Source organism: Harpegnathos saltator, unplaced genomic scaffold (assembly GCF_003227715.2).
Source record: "Harpegnathos saltator strain DR-91 unplaced genomic scaffold, Hsal_v8.6 scaffold15, whole genome shotgun sequence".
Classification (NCBI taxonomy): Eukaryota; Metazoa; Arthropoda; class Insecta; order Hymenoptera; family Formicidae; genus Harpegnathos; species Harpegnathos saltator.
Genome location: NW_020229928.1, coordinates 1326979 through 1346104, shown reverse-complemented (window position 1 = coordinate 1346104; position 19126 = coordinate 1326979). Strand labels below are relative to the sequence as shown.

Here is a 19126-nt window from a genome sequence, read left to right as displayed (position 1 = left end):
GAGGAGAGCGCCCCAAGGAGGAGCGCGAGGATGGAAGGAAGAAAGAGAAAGAGAGAGAGGGGGGCCGTTTTCTCTCTCTCTCTCTCTCTCTCCTCCTCCTCTCCTCTGCCCAGCTCTCGCCGCCGCCGGTAAGTTACATGCCGCACCAAGGACAATATGAGGAGCCCGGCGAGATCCTGGTGAGGAGCCAGCGCGGCAATGAGGCTACTATCTTCGATCCTCCGCGAGATACGGAAAGGCGTAGGAGCGGCTCGCTGGAGAACGCGAGGGGGAGCACGGCGACGAGCACGAGGAGACGAGAGGACGGGGCCCGAGCCGAGGATTGTGCGCTGCGCGCGGGGCCCGGGAGCCCGGTTAAAGGCTCCCCGAGAGCGGAATATAAAGAGGGGATTGAGTTGTAGCCGCGAGTGGAGGATCTTATGTAGATTCCTTGTAGATCGTGCACCCGATTCGATCGCCGCGATCGGCCTCTGTGCGCCCGGTACCCGGGTTAATTAAAATTGTAGGAGTCCCGACGTCTCTCCTCTTCTCCCTCGGAAGCTCCCCCCCTCCCCGCGGCTCGCCTGTGGATCCGCCGCTGCCCCTTTGTGGCCTTCTTCCTCCTCTCCCTCCCCCTTCCCCCCCTCTCTCTCTCTCTCTCGCTCGCTTCGGTCCACCTTGTTCTCCGTCACTTTCCTCGTCCCCCCTCGTTTTCTTTGTACCTCTCTCTCTCTCTCTCCGTCTCCCCCTCACCCCCGCCCCCGCCCCGTCGGCCTGCGCCCGCAGCACGGTAGCGGCTTTCGAGAGAGCGCCTCTCGCTGCGCGTATAAACTCGTGTGCGATTTTTGGCCGCCGCCGCCTGGGAGGCTGCTCTTCACGTGAAATCCTATTACCGCGAGCGGCGATGCGGCACGGCGACGCGCGGCGATGTATGTCGAGAGCGGCTATCGTCGCGTTTACGAATGAAAACGCGAATCACCGGCGCCGCTGTCGTGCTGTACACGCAGGAGACCAGATACAAACGAGACCAGGTCTCGTTCTCCACGCTGCGCGCGTCTCTCGCACGCGTCATCGCGTCTCGATAATCGCGCGAGATCGCGCGGCTGATTAGAAGAAGGATCTCGCCGCCGCGCCGGTCGCCTCGTGCTTTTCTTCAACGGCCGAATCGCCGAGGAATTTTCAAGTACAGCGGGGTAACGTGCGGAATTTCGCGCGGCCTCTCCTGATAAAAAATCGCGTGACACTAGGAAGAATGTGTCGTTGCGTGAACGAAAATTGTGTTGTAACAGCAAAATAATTTGGTTAAAATATGGGCCCGACAAAACTGTTCAGTTCCTGTAAACGAATATCTTGTTTGATCACGATTTGTTCGTATAACGTAATACTTTTGTTGCAGCAACCAAAAAGCTTTAACTACATGAATTTTGTTATAAATACTGCAATTTTCTTTTGATATATAAAATCTAAATTTTAGTGCACAGAAAGACAAAATAGTATCCATTGGACATTATTAGTTATTTTAGTTTGTGTAAAATAATATTCCGTTATTATGGATAATTTTTATGGATAAAATAACTAGAAAGCTTAATTTTTATATACGAAGTCTAAGAACAAAATCATTTGGTCCAGAGAACAAAGCGGAAAAATATGTTTAGTTGAGGCAACTAAATATTTTGTTATACAAAACAAGATATTTGGTCGCTATTAAAAAATCAACCTCAACTAAACAGTTTTGTTAGAGATACTGCATTTTTTTCCTAGCGTATATAAAGAGCGATCTCGTAAATGAATAAACAAATGAATAAATAAATAATGCCTGAACATTAAATTACGGCGAAATCGCGTGCGAGCTTTCGCGCAGCGTCCGACGTCGCGCGCCTAAACATCCGCGTGGTCGCCCCTCTCCCATCAGGGCTCTTCGGGGTGACCGACGACTCCTCCTCAGCCCTCCGTCTGCGCGCGCGGTAACGCGCGGGCGTAAATATTTCGCAGTGCAAACAGAAATGTTGATACAAACGTCCCGGCCGTCCACCTACCGTGAGCTTTCGAGACGTTCGCGAGCCGGCGGCGGTTGCCTCCTCTCGGCTCGCAGCACAATACAGACTGATTGATTTATGCTTAACCCTGCCAACCGGCGACCCTCCCGTCCTCCACCCCCCCTCCCCGGCCCCCTCGTCGCGCGCGGAGATAGCTTGGCCCAAGCGGGGCTATCTCTATATCGCCCGGCGAGCAGCCATTATCGCGCAAACTATGTACGCACACGTGTATCGGCGGCACGCTCCTTTTTTTCCCTCCCTCTGTACCTGCCCTCCCCCTTGGCATCCTCTCCTCGCTCACCGTCGTCCGCCTTATCGCGTACACGAATCGATAAGCCATCGAGTGTGTTCCGAACCGTCGAGAGCGTCACACCTCCATCTCGCTTGTGCATTGCGGAATTCAATCAAACCGCTCGCAATTCGACTCGTCTCTCTCTCTCTCTCTCTCTCGCTGCCAAAATAGCGCTTTACGATAATGATCGTTTCGCGAGAGGGGGGAGCCCCCTTGCCCGTCGCTGCGCCGAGCTGTGCCGAGCTGCGCCGCGCGGGCGACGCGGCGTTTTACGGGGCGAGTTTCTGCGTCACTTGGCAATCGCGCCGCGCGCGATTTTACTGCGTCGACTGTTTGCTTCAATTAACAGCGATATTGTCTACCACGGATTTAATTAAGAGAGCGGAATCGGTTTATTGACCTCGTCACAGGCAGACGCCTGTCCCCTCGGACGCGCGGGTCGCGACGCGTCTCGGGCAATCGTTATATGGTGGCGCTTGGCAATAAATAGCTGGCACCTTTATCGCCCCGAGGGAGGCAAAGAAACCCGCGCGCGCGCGCGCGCGCGCGGCGCGTTGATCCGCTCTCTCAGGTAGGAACGCAAGGTGGAACGTAGGGAACGCCCGCGCGCGCACGACACAGTTTTCGTACTTCGAGCCGGCCACGTGTGTGAAGGAGACGGCGGTCTCCCGAAAAAGAGAGAGGGAGGAAACTCGGGAGAGCCGGCTCCTCTCTCCTTCTCTCTCTCCCTCTCTCTCTCTGTGCGTTATTAAAAATTTTCCGCGCGCTGTACGCGTTGTATGCAACGTAAGTGTGCAGTTTACGCGCACATCCGCGAGCAGCGTACGGTGCCAGACCGAACAACTTCCTCTGCATACATCAATTACGCCTCACGCGGTTCCCATTATTAGCCGCCTATAATTTATTACTTTCCACCTTAATAAGCATAATAGTTCCCATGCTATTTTTCGTGCCGCTTCGCAGCCGCCGCCGCCGCCGCCGCCGACGCCGCCGTCGATGACGTGGTGCTTGCTCTCGCGCGCGTCCTCGTATATACTTACGATACTACACGAGCGTATCTCATAAGGGAGCGAGAGACAGAGAGAGAGAGAGGATTCTTAGCGCTCGTGTGGCCGCGTCGGCTGCGAGTTTGTGGAAGAGCTGACCTCTGACCCAGAGACAATCGTTAAGGTAGCGCATTCGGCCGGCGCGGCCGGGCCACAGATATTTAATTACCTCTGGAACGGAGCCCCCTCCCCGTCGCCCTCCGGTCGAGAGGAGAATTCGCGAGAACGCCGGCGCTGCTCGCGAGAGAGAGAGAGAGAGAGAGAGAGAGAGAGGGAGAGAGACCGTGAGCCGGAGAACGAGCACAAAGCGGAGGCGGGCAAGGGGGGAGGAAGAGAAGGATGATCGGGCCTAAATGGCGAAAGGGAACATTATCGCCAAAGAGCGAGCGGGAGGAGGGAGGGCGAAATCGTAACTCCCGTCGCTCGCTCGCTCTCTCTCCCTCCCTCCGTTCCTCGCGTCCCCGTGCCGCTTGACGAGGGTGCCGTTTCTTGTTGCGCCTTCCACCGGCAGACAACTCGATCGTGTATGCTTTTTGGGTATCCTCGCGAGCGGAACTAGCGGCGCGACCGCGGCACCCTCCCGGGGCGCGCGACACGAGCCTCCCCCCCTGCGCCTTTATAACTCTCAGGAGCCCGGGGGCCCGGGCTCGGGCCCCGGCAACGGCTACAAATTGTCCGGGAGGAGCGAGACAGACGCGAGAGGCGCATCGACCGCTCATTACACATCCGGCGATTGTACACCGCGGCGTACAATCCTCCGACCTATTACCGCCCATAAATCACGTTAACTTTATTCCGCCGTTTTTCTCGCCGTGCCGTTAGCCCGCACCGCGTAATTAATTAAGTCTGGTCTAGCGCGCGCAGCGGCTGAGCAGTCGTCTCGGGAATGAAGCTTCTTCCAGTAATCGGTTAACTACGCTCGCTCGCTCTCCCTCTCGTCCTCTCGAGCCCCGCGACTCGTTCCATCGGCGGCCGAGTTCCAGCTCTGTCCTCGATGCCGAGGAAAGGAGCGTCTCTAATGAGACTTCTCGGCGCCCGGGTCAGGGTGGGCCCAGGTTGTTACACGTAAATAGCGAGGGGACCGCAAGCTCTCGGCGTACGCGGTGCACCCACGGTATCCGCGTTCGCTCGCACGCACGCACGCACGCACGCTCGCACGCATGCATACGGTGAGAGGAGAGGTATCTCGCTATCTCGCTCTCTCCGTTGCGGAAGAGAAAGGAGAGAGCGCGGGGGTAAAAACGCGGGGACAATACGATGTCGCGATACGAAGCGCGCCGTGGATGTCGACGCGTTCCCACCTGGAGACACCGGCGCGGGCGGATTGTCAATTAAAGAAAGCGCGGTGGGGGAGGGGGAAGGGGGGCAGGAGGGGACGACCGGACTCGTATTCTCGGCGTAAGCCACCGACGCCCTGTACGCCGCACGAGAGACCGTGCGAGCCGGGACAAAAGGAATCGCAGGAGGGCGAGCAAAGGCGAAAACTGAGGGAACAAACGGCCTGAAACCTCCTCTCTCTCCCCCTCCTCCTCCTCCTCCTCCTCCTCCTCGTACGTCGCGAGAAGCCGCTACGGGGAACGAGCTGCGAACGAGGACGGCTGGTGCGCGCGGAAGGTGCACACCGTGAGGACCCCAAGGAGCCAGCGGCAGCGCAGCAGCAGCAGCAGCAGCAGCAGCAGCGGGAACAAGAGAAGGAGGAGGAGGAGGGAGAGGAGGCGGTAGCGAAGAAGCGGAGAGAAACGGAGAGGAAAGAATTTAAGAGGGAAGCGGCTCGATGGTGCTAGCGAGGCTAATAAATTATGCCCAACACGGGCAACAACTAGTTGATTATTTATTTAACAATAAAAGGAGCGCCACGGACCGCCTTCCCTCGCGCTCGGAGCGCGTCGCAGCTCGTTCCTCCTTCGCGCAGGACTTTCGCGTCGGCACAGCGAAATATCTGTGTTTCTCCGGCGGCCAAATAATTCTCGTCCCTTGGTGACATCCTAAAGAACGTTCTAAACTCTCCTTCCCCCCCCCCCCCCCCCACCTCCTCTCTTCGCGGTACAGGGCGGACAGGCGAGTAGTCACGCCGCGCGACGTGATCCTGGTCAAAGGATCATGAGGATCTCGGCGATCGGCGGAGGACTCGATCTTAACGAGCCGTCGCGTCGTCGGCGCGTTTTTCTCAACGCGATCTCGGAAAAGATCTCAGCCCGCGGGAAAAAGGCGCGAGGTACAACGATAAACCGCGCGACGACGTCTCCGCACGACGCGTCGGGGTGTCACTTAAATCCTGGATTTAACGATCGCGAAGACATCGATCCCGACACTCGATCGTCACGCCGCGCCGCGCCGCGCCGCGCCGCGTCGGCCGTCGTCGTCTCGTACGAGGCTCGCGGACGCTTGAGAATTAAGTAACAGAATGGCCGGTACAATGTACACGCACAGACGCACAGACACACGCACACACACGCGCGCGCGCGCGGGGAAGAGTCCGGCGCAGCCTCCACGCGGAAAGAATACCCCCGTCTCGGGTGATTTCGCATCGACGACGTTTATAAACCGAAAATTTACGGCGTCTCTCGGCGCCGCGCGGCGGAGCCGTTTCCTTCTCTCTTCTCGTCCTCTCGCTCTCGCTCGCTCGCTCTTTCTCCCTCTCGGAGACTTTGTTCCACCATGGTGGATTTTATCGTTGCCGGTATTTAAGTGTCATCGCTTCTCTCTTTCTCTTTCCGTCTCTCTCTCTCTCTCTCTCTCTCTCTCTCTCTCTCTCTCTCTCGGAGGCTTCGCGGAGAGCCTCGCTCGCGGAACCAGCGAGAGCGAGTGAGCGAGCGAGCGAGAGAGAGAGAGAGAGAGAGAGAGAGAGAGAGAGTGAAGGGGGGAGAGACAGCGCATATGCCTCTCCCTCGCGCACCTTCCCTTCTCGGAACGGTCCCGATTCCGCGCGATAACGATCGAAATTAATTACGCTCCCGGTGGCGGTAATTTCAGCGTAATTCCGGCGTCGCGTACACGCACGCATCGCGCATTATCGCAATTTTCGTACGTATTCAGTAATCAGTCGGCGCGGCCGCGACGTCGCACGGGATCGCCGCGATGTAAATTAATTTGCCGCGTTTTCCGCGGAATTAAATTAAAATCGCCCGCCCGCCCGCCCGCTCGCGCGCGCGCGGATCGGACTCGCGTGGATAAGATCGCCCCGGCGGGGAGGAAAAAAAATTAATTACGAAGAAAACGTCGCGACGCCGCCATCGTCGTCGCACGGTATCGACGTGAGCGACGCTCGGAATAAAACGCGACGGAAACGAAACACGAGAGGGATGAGGGGATGAGAGCGAGCGAGCGAGCGAGCGAGCGAGAGAGAGAGAGAGAGAGAGAGGGACGCGGCAAACTACGACGGCGATGAGGAAGAGAAAGCGATACGAGGCGAGCAGGCCGGGATAAAAAGGAGGAACTTGACCTACCGCAGTTTTAACTACCGTTCAATTATATAGTTTGCTTTCGGGTCGTCGCGCGGCCGAATAAAGCGTGTAATTTACCGGCAATAAAAGGGCAGTAGTAACGGCCGCGCTCGTGCGCGAGCCCAAGAGCGAGAGAGACCGAGGCAAGTACAAAGAGCACGGGGGAACACTGTGTGTGTCGTTAACGACGTCGTTTATTGCCGCGAGGAACGAATATTTTGTTACAACTCGACGCGACCGCTTCGATTCGCGACGGAGAGCCGTCGCTCGGAGAGCGCTCGAGAACTGAAGAGAGAAAGAGAGAGAGAGAGAGAGAGAGCGGGCAGAGCACACGAAGGCAGGCTTTATTGCCGGCTCTCCTCTCGATAAAAGTACAATATAAAGAACCGGACGGGGAGCGAAGCTTTCGGGGCTGAGGAAGCGTTTTAAGACTATCTCGCGCCGCGAGGAAATGTCGCTCGGAAAGAGAGAGAGAGAGAGAGAGAGGGAGAGAGAGAGAGAGAGAGAGAGGGAGAGAGAGAGAGAGGCGTGTACTTGGTGCCTTCCTTTTTCCTTTCTGCACGCGCGCTCGCGCGTGACGCGATAATTGGATTTCGAAATACGCCCCCTCGTCAGTTAATGCGTATAATCGCGGATAATGCGCGCGATAATCCGCGCCTACGACGCTAATTTTCTCGCGTGACATCAGCGGAGGATTAGACGAGAGGCGCGAGCGCGCGTGTACTTGAGCGTGACGAGCGACAGAGAAGGACGCGACGCGACGCGACGCGACGCGACGCGACGTGACGCACGGCGCGTCGTGCTCTGCATTAGCCCTCCTCCCCTGCTCCCTCTTTTCCTTCCGTCTCGGCCTTGGGACCGCTCGCGTATCCGCTTCTGCTGTCGATCATTCACGTGCACGTGGACATTTAATAACCCGCCGTCTTATCAATTATCGCGACCGCCTTTCCGCGTTGCGGCGGAAAGCCGCGCGAAGAAACCCACCCTCCCTGCCGATTCTCTCGACTCGGCGAATCGGCAGAATCGCACTCGCGCGGAGAAGACTCGGAGATGGCCGGTGGGTTGCTGCACCGTGCGCGCGGTGCATCTACAAAAATATACAACTTCCGACTGTCATGTCCATAAAGATGCTATCGGCGCGTAGGTGCTGAGCCTCTCGCTGATGTCTTATTACAGCGGCCGGTTATTTACGACCGTACGGGCTTCGCGGAAAGAAAGGCAGGACGCGAAACGAGACGAAAGAACTCTCGGCTGTCGTTGCGGGAGGGAAAAAGAGCGAGAGAGAGAGAGAGAGAGAGAGAGAGAGAGAGAGAGAGAGAGAGTCCCATCGACGCTTTCAACACTCACGCGATGGGCCGGTGCGTGCAACCTGTGCGCGTCTCCTCGATTTCAAGCGCCCCCCTCCGCCCCGCCGCCCGACCGGCGCTTCTTTGTACTTTTATTACCGCCATCATTAGGCCGTTATCACCACGTCTCCATGGCTTTTCATCCGCGCGACATTACGGACGATTCGCGTCGCGGCGCGGCGCGTCGCGTCGGCTGAGCAAACGGAGGAGCGCGCTCGTCGTCGTTGTCGTCGTCGACGAAGCCAACGAGAACCGCGCATTCCACCCGCGTCGCGCACCATGCGTGTTCTCGTATCTTCGGAGTCGCATCTGCAAGTTACGTTCGCGTACACGCACGCACGCACGCACGCACGCACGCACGCACGCACACGCGCAAATTCCGCTCGACCAACGTGCGTCCGTCCGCGTATTGCCGGAGAGGCCGCGAGGACGAGTCACTCGCCCCGCGAGCGCGCAACCTGCCCCCGTCGCGATAACGAGCGGCGACGGGGGCGAGGGAGGGACGGAGGCAGCGAAAGAGGGAGACAGTTCTTCGCGCACGGCAACGGCAATCTTAATGATCATTTTATACCGGGCAATTATATTGCTGGACGCGCCTCTCGGAGCGCGTCGCCGCTCGCGCAACTCGCGCCGAGATGAAGATAGCCCGGGCGAATTCATTAAAACGATTGTTAATTACGGTCTCGAGTGACACGCGGGCCAAGAGCAACAGAGAGAGAGAGAGAGAGAGAGAGAGAGAGAGAGGAGAGAGAGAGGGAGGGAGGGAGGGAGGCTTGTTCGGAGGCCGCGGAAGAGGAAGGCAGGCGAAACTGCAGCTGCCGCTCCGCGGCCGATTTTACAGCTCGCGCGCCGTTTCCGGCGCACGCGACTACGCGCTTGCGTTTGCTGAAATCAACAAAACGCGTTCGCCGCCGAAAACGCTCGTCCGTTATCGGAAGCGGCGGAATCCCCGATATCTGATGAGAAACCGTCGGCAATTAAGCCGCGCGTTATTCGCCAGAGGAAGCGGAAGGTGGACGCGCGCGTCCTCGTTAAAAGGATACGCGCAGCCGCGCGGGTCGTTAAGGTATTATTCGATAAACGGTCGAAAAAGAATCCTCCAGCGCCGGCGAGCGTTTTACGATCGCGAGCTATTAATGTCTCGTTCTCGCGCGCGCTGCGCTGCGCTGCGCTGCGCTGCGCGCATCAGCTATGCGCGTACGCGCAGACAGTCGGACAGTCGTAATAATGATAAAGATCCAGCCGCGCTGCGGCGCGTCAGTCTCGTTACCCGCCGTTAGCAGGAGGGAGAGGGAGAGAGGGAGAGAGAGAGAGAGAGAGAGAGAGAGAGAGAGAGAGAGAAAAGTGGACGTGTGGAAGCGGCCGGCGGGTTCAGCGGACTTGTCGGCGCGCGTTTTCTCCGAGGCCGAGTTTCCCCGGGCCTGTGTTTTAACGCCGGACTTAACGTTCGATTTAACGTTAGATTTAACGACGCGCGCGGCCAACGTTGTAAATACAGCAAACGTATCTGTCGAATCTGCGCGCCTTCCTCGGCCGAGAGGGCCGCCTCTCCTCCTCTTTCGTGTTGTCCCGCTCTTTCTCTCTCTCTCTCTCTCTCTCGCCGACTCGAGTTATTCGCGCGCGCGTCTGCTTCTTATCTAACCTGTCCTTATCTAATTTTTCAAGACAAACTGCAAAGTTCCGCCTCGTCGTGAAATATTCAACGACCGGCTTGTTTCAGTTCATAACTAAACACTCGTTACTCCGTCGTCGGTCCAATATCAACACAAGCTGGGATCGATAAAGTTCCAAGTCCTTGCTCGCTTGCGTGTAACTCGAATGTGCAATCATTCCGCCGGATATCCCCCGCCGGGATCCCAACCCCCGAGACGGAGGCGGCCCGGGGGAGGCGGCGCGGCGAGGATGGGATTATCGCGGAACGCGAAAACGCTCTTCGGCGTATCGGCCGCGGTGGAGTTCGAGTCGGGGAACTTTACCACCGAGGTATCTCGTAACCGCACGAGGACGAGAGATACACCGGCCGCGGCGCCGTAAAAGTTAACGGAAATCACGGCGAGAGCCCGCCGCTTCGTCGAGCGGAGACGATTCCAACTCACCCCTTCTGACCCCTTCTGACCCGCCGAATCGTCGTAGGGAAAATCTGCTCCTCTCCGACGCGCGCGCGCGACGTCTCGTTCTTCGCACGGCCGATAAGCAGCGCGCGCGGCGAACGAACAAGGACGGTAGACGCATTTTACGAGGATAATCCCCCCGCCGCGCCGGAGAGGAGGATCCGCGATAAGTCGCGCGCGGCGCAAAACCGACTCCGCGGCGGCGGAATAATCGGCGGGCGTCGCCGATAAGACGCGACGCGGCAAGAAGCTCCGATAATCCGCCGATGAAGCTGCGAGAGAGCAAGAAACCCGAAACGCGCCACCTACGCGCGCGCGCCGGTACTTTTACCGGCGTGCCAAACAGCTACGCGAGCGGGCGATCTAATCCTATTTTCGTTAGATCCGTTAATGGTTAATGGGAGGCAAAGTGGTCAGCGACCGGAACAAGGGCTAAGTCCGTCTTAAATCCTGCACGGGGGAGACCCTTGTAGAGCCCTTAGCCGAGGACGGTAATCCGCGTCGGGTAACTATTGCCTCCGCCGAGCGGCGTCGTCCGCGAGTCGCACAAACCGTGCCGCCGCCGCGCGCGAGAGTGCTCGGGGCGGCAAACTTTTAATTATTACATTATCGGCAGCTCGCGCGCGAATCCTCGCCTCGGCGAGCTGCCATTTTTTGCGACGCGCTCGTTAGCGCGAGATCTCCGTTTCGTCAAGTTTCTTTCTCCCGTCCCACCTCGCCGCGCCGCGCCGCGCCGCGCCGCGCCGCCTCGGTTATAACAATCATCCCCTTGGATGTCTCGCTTGCGAGGCCACGCACGATGTTTCCCGAGAGAGTTGCGCGTGGTCGTATCGTCGTGTCGGCGGTATAGGCAGACAATTGAAATTCAGCGGGAGGAACCTCCCGCGCCAAGGACCCGTGCCCGGAGGACAGGACGAGAACTCGCCGGTATATACTTAATCATTATTCGGCTGTAATATGCGAGGGTAGGAACAACAATATTCTCGTTTCCAGCGGCTCTCGCCGCTCTCCCCGCGGCGCGGCGCGTCTCGCGGCGGATCTTCTCGTAGGCAAATAGTGCAACATCGGGATTAATGAGGATTAGGCTGCGAAATTTATGAAATTCGAGACCGTCGCTTCGGTCGTCCGGCCACCTCTCTCGGGTCCCTCGCTCTCGCAGACGCAGCTTGGACCGCGACGAGTCGCAGCCTCAAGCGTGGTAACGAGAGACTCGGCTCTCTTCGAGGCTCGATCGATCTCGCTAATTGGTCTCGCCAGGGATCGATGACGCCTCGGTTTTCACAGGTCGAGGAAAAATCCGGCCCAGTGCTGTCGCGATCGAGCAGAAGCATCGCGGCAGAGAGGCAAAGAGTCGGTTTGATAGTTCTAACATTTACGTATATCGCGCATATCTCGGAGATCGACTCGGAGGTCGAGCCGTGAAAATCGAAATCGCCCCGGGAAATCGTCGTCGAAGCCTGTGAAGCTGAGCGCGCCCGAGAGAACAGCGAATGTCCCGAGTCGAAAGTTTGATTCCACATCGATCCTGCAAGTTGCATCGAACTTGAAGGATCAACGGAGCATCTCAGATATTATAATATGGCGCAACCTACGGCTTACCTTGATGCTGCAAATTGATTGCTGCTTTCTTCAGCCGCTCTCGGAGAAGCTCTCGTTCATAACGATTATTCGAACATTCGCTCTTCTCGCAATCGTCGCGACAAGAATCGCGACATGAAAATAGTAGCAGTTTTATAATAAAGTAAGTTCTTCTTTTTAGTAATTTCCATTTGTTAATTCAGTCGGCAATATATTAATTATGTAACTTTATCAGTTGCGCAAATAGAATATGCGAGATGAGCAAATGCTGAATAATCTAACAAAGGTCGAGGAGAAGGGGGGAGGGGAGGTGAATAAAAGAAAAGCGACACATTTTTATTCTCTCGAAATCTGCTGTTTCTTCTCGCGGAGCTCGGTGGGACTCGCAGTTTTCTTTTTTTTTCCCAGAACCACAAACCCCGGCAAAAGAGCCGATAAGCTGCAAAGGCAAAGATAACAACTCGTGTGTCCACTAATGCCGTGTGTGCGTTTATCAATAAAGATTTAAATTTAGATACCGCGCAATAACAAGGCTGAACAAGAGCGAGAGGAAAGCCTTGGGAGACGTAAACAAGATCGTACTCGCGGCCCACGGAGCATTATTAGACGTAAAAGTCTTGGCACTTTGTAATTTGCACTTGCATCACGTTCCGCAAGGCCGGCATTCATATTTATAAATTATTCACGATCCTTGATTGAGGGCATAACTAATTAAAGATTCGTATACACCGGCCGTTACTCAGCCATTTTCGCCGATACTTGTCGCGCGCGCCGCGGAGAATAAGCACAGGGCTTATAACGAACAATCGAAGATTGATGAAGCTGTAATTATTTGTCGCACGGCAACGAGCTATATAAATGCCGACCTGAATTTCGACTCGGGTGTCGCCTTATTCTCGATGACGTTCGTTAATACGCGCCTTCACGATAAGTGACTGATCGTACCTGGAAATGCACGACGCGTCGCTGTCCTCCTCGGTCTCCTGCGTCCTGCATCCTGCGTCCTCCGATGCAACATCCTTGCCTCCTGCGGCTGCTCCGTGCGTGGCACTTGCACTTGCACTTGCACTCTCGCGGCGCGACGAGACAAGTACGTGTTTTTTTAACGAACAAGAATTCGACAAGAGATTCGCGAGGGAGCGATGCGCACGGCAACTCGCTCACGACCGCAATGACACGGAAACACACGCGCGACGCGGCGGAGCAGCAAAGCATAAACAAACAAAAGGGCTACGTCAGCTCGCGTCCGACAAGCAAAGTCGCGTGTATGATCTCGGCGGCCGCGAGAGACCAAAACAATCGGCGCTTTCGGAACATAGCGCGCAAACCCACCTTGAATCTGTCCCGGCGGGGCTACGATTCCCCCCCGCCTCTCCCCCCTCCACCACTCTCTTTGAAGGATCCTTACAGTCGTCCCGGCACCGAAATCAAATTTCAATTTCCACTTCGGCGCGCTACGATGTCCAAGTCCTTGCGGGATCTCCGACGGGTCTGCAACAAGCGGTAATAAACGAATTATGAGAAGAGGAAAGTTTGTTTCTTCTATTCGTTCTATTAATTATTCAATATTCATGATTACTTAATTGAGTCGATAAATTGTCCGAGCTGGGAATGAAGGCAAGGAAAATTTCATCTCGGGGACTCGCGAGAAGAGAGAAACGTCGACACTTTCCGAAACTTTCCGGGGGGCCTTTGGCACGAGGGAAGAGGAGGAAGGGTGGGAGAAAGGAAGGAAGGAAGGAAGGAAGGAAGGAAGGAAGAAAAGAAGGATAACGCGCTCGGCGGCGCGGCGAGGATATCGCGGATGCAAATAAGAGAGAATACCAGACGCGATCCCCGGGGCTGTAAATTACCGAAATAATCCCGCGGTTAATTCCTACCCGCGCTTTATTACCGCTCTTGATCCGTTAAAATTAAATTCATAAATACCCGCCAATCTCGCGCGCCGCGCTCGAGAGACTCTCCCTCGGCTCGCTCCTCGTGGGGTCGTCGCGCCGCGCGCGCGACGTCGTCGTCGTCGTCGTCGTCGTCGTCGTCGTCGTCGTCGTCGTCGTCGGACGTTTTAAGAGGAGAGACCGAAAAGAAACCGCCGCTCTGTTTCGTAGGCGCTCGCTCAAGACTAGTACACGGGGGTGAGTGAGTTGTAACACGAAAACTACATTATACTATTCAAACGATTGCGGGCCGCGGCGGGCAAGTTGACATTGTTGTTTCTGAGGGTCGCCTCGGGCCGTGCGAATATCTTAGCGTCGAGTGTACGCTACGTAGAGATATATATGTTTCCGTGGAGATGTGTACGTATATTTAAGTGTGTGTATGTGTGTGTGTGTGTGTGTGTGTGTGTACGTGTGTGTGTGTGTGCGCGTATACGTCGTGGTACAAGCCCTCGGGGGTTGTGAACATTATACCGCAGCCTCTCTCGCTCTCCTCCCCCTCCCCGTCTCTCTCTCTCTCTCTCTCTCTCTCTCTCTCTCTCTCTCTCTCTCTCTCTCTCGTCTTCCTGCGACCGTATATACTAATCAATAACCATGAATCGCTCCGGTAACAGTGCCATGCACGTTCCGTTGCACCGTTATTGTTACCGCGCGAGTGCTCGCGCCACCGTGAAAATTATTATCGCCGACGCTCCTAGGCCGGCGCGCGATATCGTCCGGCGTCCGGCGAGAAACTCGTAAATCGTGACGAGCGCCGCGCGGCCCTCGGAAATGTATCCGCCGGGTCAGGCGAGGTAACACCGTCGACTGTTACGAGCGAGGAACCTGCGCGCGTCAGGACGAGACGAGGAAAGCTCCTTCGCTCCCGCGCGATCATTTCGCCGAGTGTCGCTGCTCTCAATATTCTCGCCGCCGCGCGGCGGAGATGCGACGTGAAATATGCCGAGCGGTCGGCTCGCGCCGATACGTCTCTTCCCCGTCCGTCGACTGGCAAACGAAATTGACCGGCGGACAACAGTTCTCGTCTCATTAATTACCGTCTATCCGCGGCGGCTAAAGCGCTCTCTCTCTCTCTCTCTCTCTCTCTCTCTCTCTCTCTCTCTCTCTCTCGCCCGCAGCGAGCGGCGAGAGGTCGGCGAACGGGGCTGCTTCTCGCAGGCGCGCTTTGCGAGAACACGGCCGCTGAAATGAAAGATATAATTCTCGGTTTATGAGCCAGCTCGCGATTAGGGCTCGTCTAATTGACATAAGAATGATAGAACGGCCCGGGCTTTTATAACCGAGCGCGGCGGAATCATTTCCTTACGACGAGCAAGAGAGAGAGAGAGAGAGACAGAGAGAGAGAGAGCGCGCGAAGCGCTTCCTCACCGCGGCTTATATTAATCCCTGCAATTTTAATGCTCACGACCCCGCAGCCAAATTTCAATAAGGTCGCCCTCGCCTCGCCCTCCCCCCGACCCCGCTGGCATAATTGATTTCCCGTTTCTTCGGCATCGCGACAAACTTTTTCCCGGCCGTCCTGTCCCGCCTGCTGCCCGCCGCGACTCGCCCTGCGAAGCGCCAGGAGAGGAGGAGAGAGATTTCAGATGAGATACAATATTATTTCAGACACACGCAATGTGTCGCTCGGTTCGGGGCAAATTTGATCGCGCGGCGCTGCAAATGAATTCAAGCCTCCGCTCTCTCTCTCTCTCTGTCTCTTTGTTTCTTTCGCGACACACCCGCGGCCGTCGTCGGAGAGAACGATGCGGCGCGCGCGCGCGTCCTTGCCCTCCGCCCTTGGCCGTTCCTGTCTCGCGCGAGCGTCGCGAGGCGTTTTCGCGAGTGAGAAAAAGACCCGGCGGGGTCGTGATCGTCCGAGCACTTCGGGATCCAGTTGATCCTCGTCGGGCCTCGGGGTGGATGCAAGGGCTGGTGTTTCGTCGACGACCATCTCTCTAATAAAGTTCAATTATCCCCGGAAACGTTTGAGAGCGACCTAACCGGGGGGAGGGGGAAGGGTACGGGCGGACGGGGGGCCCGGGACGGTGGGGGGGCAGCTGAATGTACAAAGTACGGGGGAGGAGGAGGAGGGCGGGGTGGAAGGCGCACCGGGGCCGTCGAGAGAAAGAGAAACCGGGAGAGATGATAATCTAAACGATCGCAAAGTGGGCTGCAGAAACGCGCCGAAATTGGCAATAACAGGGTGGCGAGGGGATAACGGGGGCTGTGGGGGGGTGAGGGAGGGGGGGGGCGAGAGAACAGCGCACGGCGTATATAGCACGGGGCCCCGGCGCGAACTTCCTATTCTGGTTAGCATTCAAATTGAATCTTCGTGGCGGCCGGTCGTGAAGAGTTACCGCCGTTAATGGACCTCGCAAACGCTCTCAAATTGCTGGCAGACTGCTGAGACGCGGCCCTACCTAATCTACCGGCTTGATTCTCCGTCAGGCTCCGTCTCTTTCTCTCTTTCCCTCTTTCCCTCCCGCGTCCTCTGTCCCTTTCTCTCTCTCTCTCTCTCTCTCTCTCTCTCTCTTTCTTCTCTTACACGCCGCTCTCTTGTCGTCGCTCTCTTGTCGTCACGGATGCCGGACGTATGTCGCGAAACTTTTTGGATCCACGACGACGAGAGGGCGATGCCGAGGACGAGGACGAGGACGAGGACGAGGCCGGGGAATAATTGCTGCTAATGCGGCGGTAGCCGTGTACGCGAGGAGAGGCCGCACGCGCGCGAGCGCGCGGAGTCTTTTAAAAGCCTGCGAAACGTGATAAGCGGATTAAACGTTGTTTCGAATTTTATTAAACTCGCCCGATGAGAGGCGTGAAAACGCGCGGCGTGTACGCGGAGAATGAGCGTGGATATCATTTTACCGGCGCGCGCTTTTATCTGATTTGCTCTCGGCGGACGCCGCAGCGACGCCGTGATGCCGGTGATAACGTTTCGCAGCCGGACGACTCTCTCACTCTCTCTCTCTCTCTCTCTCTCTCTCTCTCTCTCTCTCTCTCTCTCTCTTCTCTCTCTCTCTCTCTCTCTCTTTCTCTCTCGCTCGCTCGCCCGTCGATTTCCATCGACGCTAATACCCTAATAACCGCGATAAGTAATAAACGGAATAGTCTGCGAATCGTCCCGAGCACGACCGATCTCGCCGGGCGAGACCCGTCTCGCGTGCGTTACGAGCTGCGTGGCTCATTGGCCACCGATGTAATTTGAGAGGCGAGGGAGGGCAGAGGGAGGGGGAGAAGGGTGCCCTTTCGCAGCGGTACTTTTCTTCCCGTTAAAGCGAATTAGCCAGGCCCGATATGGAACGCCCGGAAACGTTTTATCGTGTTACCTGCGACTGAAGAGTGATTTCACCAGCCTCTTAAACAACTCCGCCGCGCCGCGACTTTTTCCGAAGGGGCTCGGTAATTCGAGACGTCATTTGTATTTGCGTACGCTCGCTGTTTCGCTCACTTCGCCTTTCCCTCTGTCCGCTCTCTAATTCTCTCATTTATATGCCTACGCTTGTTTCAACATGTCAGTTCCAACGCCGACGGAGTGACTGCAAACTGGTCACCGTTCGCGCGCGCGCGCGCGCGCGAGAGAGAGAGAGAGAGAGAGAGAGAGAGAGAGAGAGAGAGAGCGCTGTTCACGGTTTCTTAGCGATGTTCAACGAGCTTCTGGACTCCTCCTAACGACCCTCTAGCTGAGATTCGAAATGGCTAATTTAGCGCGGGTGGCTCCCACGGGAACGGGGGAGTTCTGCGAGTCGTGAGTGCGCGCTGAGGGGGGGGGGGGAGAGAGAGAGGAGGGAACAAAGATGAACGTTGCAAGTGGTGTACGCGAAACGAGGAACGCAAGTCGAGCGGGTACGAGCGGGGCGACGGGAGGGGGAGGGGCGAGGATGGAAACGGGATCTCCATGTCTTAATATAATTCTATTAGAGGTAACTATGCGAGCTCTGGTCTGCCCATCGCCATTGGATTTAATCACGAACTCAGCCAACCGTGCGATATCCTCCCGTGCGCGCAGCACCTCTCGGACGACGGGGGACGGGAGGATACGCAGGGCGAGGAGGAGGAGGAGGAGGAGGAGGAGGAGAAGGAGATGACTGGGAGAGACTCTTATTGTCAAATTAACCGCTCGCTATGGTCGGTCTTTGAGTCCTCGGCGTTTCCGGGAGCGAGGCTCTCTCCCCGTCTCGCTCTCATTCTCGCTCGGCGATGTCTCGCGAGATGAGACCATTCCTAGTAATTATTCATGGAGGGTGGAGACACTCTCGGGCGTCTTGAGCAGTCGCGCGAGCCGAGTAACCGAGCAATTAAAAGTAACGAGTGTGCGGGCCCGAGCAACCGAGTCGGAGAATTGAATGATGCCGCCCCTCGTATCCTGCGGCCCGACAGACAGACAGACAGACAGATAGAGAGAGAGAGAGAGAGAGAGAGAGAGAGGGAAGAGGAGGGAGGGAGAGGAGGAAGGAGACGACAGCGACGTTTCGAATAAATCCCCATTGCCTTGCGTGTGTTACAGCCGAGCTGAAAATGGACGTTCTCCGGGAGCGGGAGGTCAAGGACAGCCTGGAGCGGCAGCTGCAGGACGAGCAGAAGGTGCGAGGTGAGTACGAGAGAGCGTGCTGGTTTCACCTCGTCGTCACCTCGTCGCGCCCCGGGAGGCGCCAATCTCCGGGCGCGACGGCCGAACCGAAGGCTTCACACGGCCGGCTTTCAAGCGAACGTCGCCGCGGACTTCCGGGTCGGGACGCGCGATTCCCGTCCGTCCTTGCCAAGAAGACAGTCTTGGTCTGACGGAAGGAAGAAAGGAAGGCGAGCTCCCTCTCCGCGCAGGCAGGGAAACCGCGATCTTCCGAGCGGGCTCGTCGTCGTCGCGTGTCGTATCGGGTGTCGAGTCGTGATAGAATAATCGCTCGCTTCCCCCCTCGAATTCCGCGACTATTCCCGAGTTATTCTCCTCCACCTGCGCGATCGCCGCGGCGCGGCTGCGGAACCGCGCGCGGGAATTTCGCGAGCGCCACTCGTTATCGCGAGCGTGTTAACGAGCGCGCGGCGAAACATGTATCGAACGGACAGGTGAGACGGCGCGAGATGGCAGATAACTCGCAATTTGCACGCGCGCTACGTGTTGAAGGCGGCGTGCTGAATTGTCGGAGTCGCGCGAGTGAGAAGCTCGCTCTCGTATCGTCGCGACGCGTGAAATCGTTCATTTCGTCCGCTCCGCGGCTTGCGCGCACCTCTTCCCCCCTGCCGTTCGTCACGGGCGCGTATTGTAAGTGCGCGCTGATTCGGAGCGACCGGATGAAAGCACGCGGACATCCTTTGATCGGCGGGGGATCAGGATCCCCGGCCAGATCCTTGGCGCTGGCCCGCTCGCAGATATAATATCAC

The 19126-nt window shown here is 57.0% G+C and overlaps 1 protein-coding gene across 1 annotated transcript in view; it reads left to right on the top strand.

Annotated features, from left to right (window-relative positions):
• LOC105184534 (dachshund homolog 2) overlaps nucleotides 1-18544 on the top strand; it is a 112616-nt gene extending 94072 nt beyond the window's left edge. The window contains exon 10 of the mRNA XM_025296594.1: nucleotides 18255-18544. Coding sequence (XP_025152379.1) covers nucleotides 18255-18529 — 275 coding nt within the window. The 3' untranslated portion in view covers nucleotides 18530-18544. The remainder of the gene's footprint in view (nucleotides 1-18254) is intronic.
• Nucleotides 18545-19126: the final 582 nt, after the last annotated feature.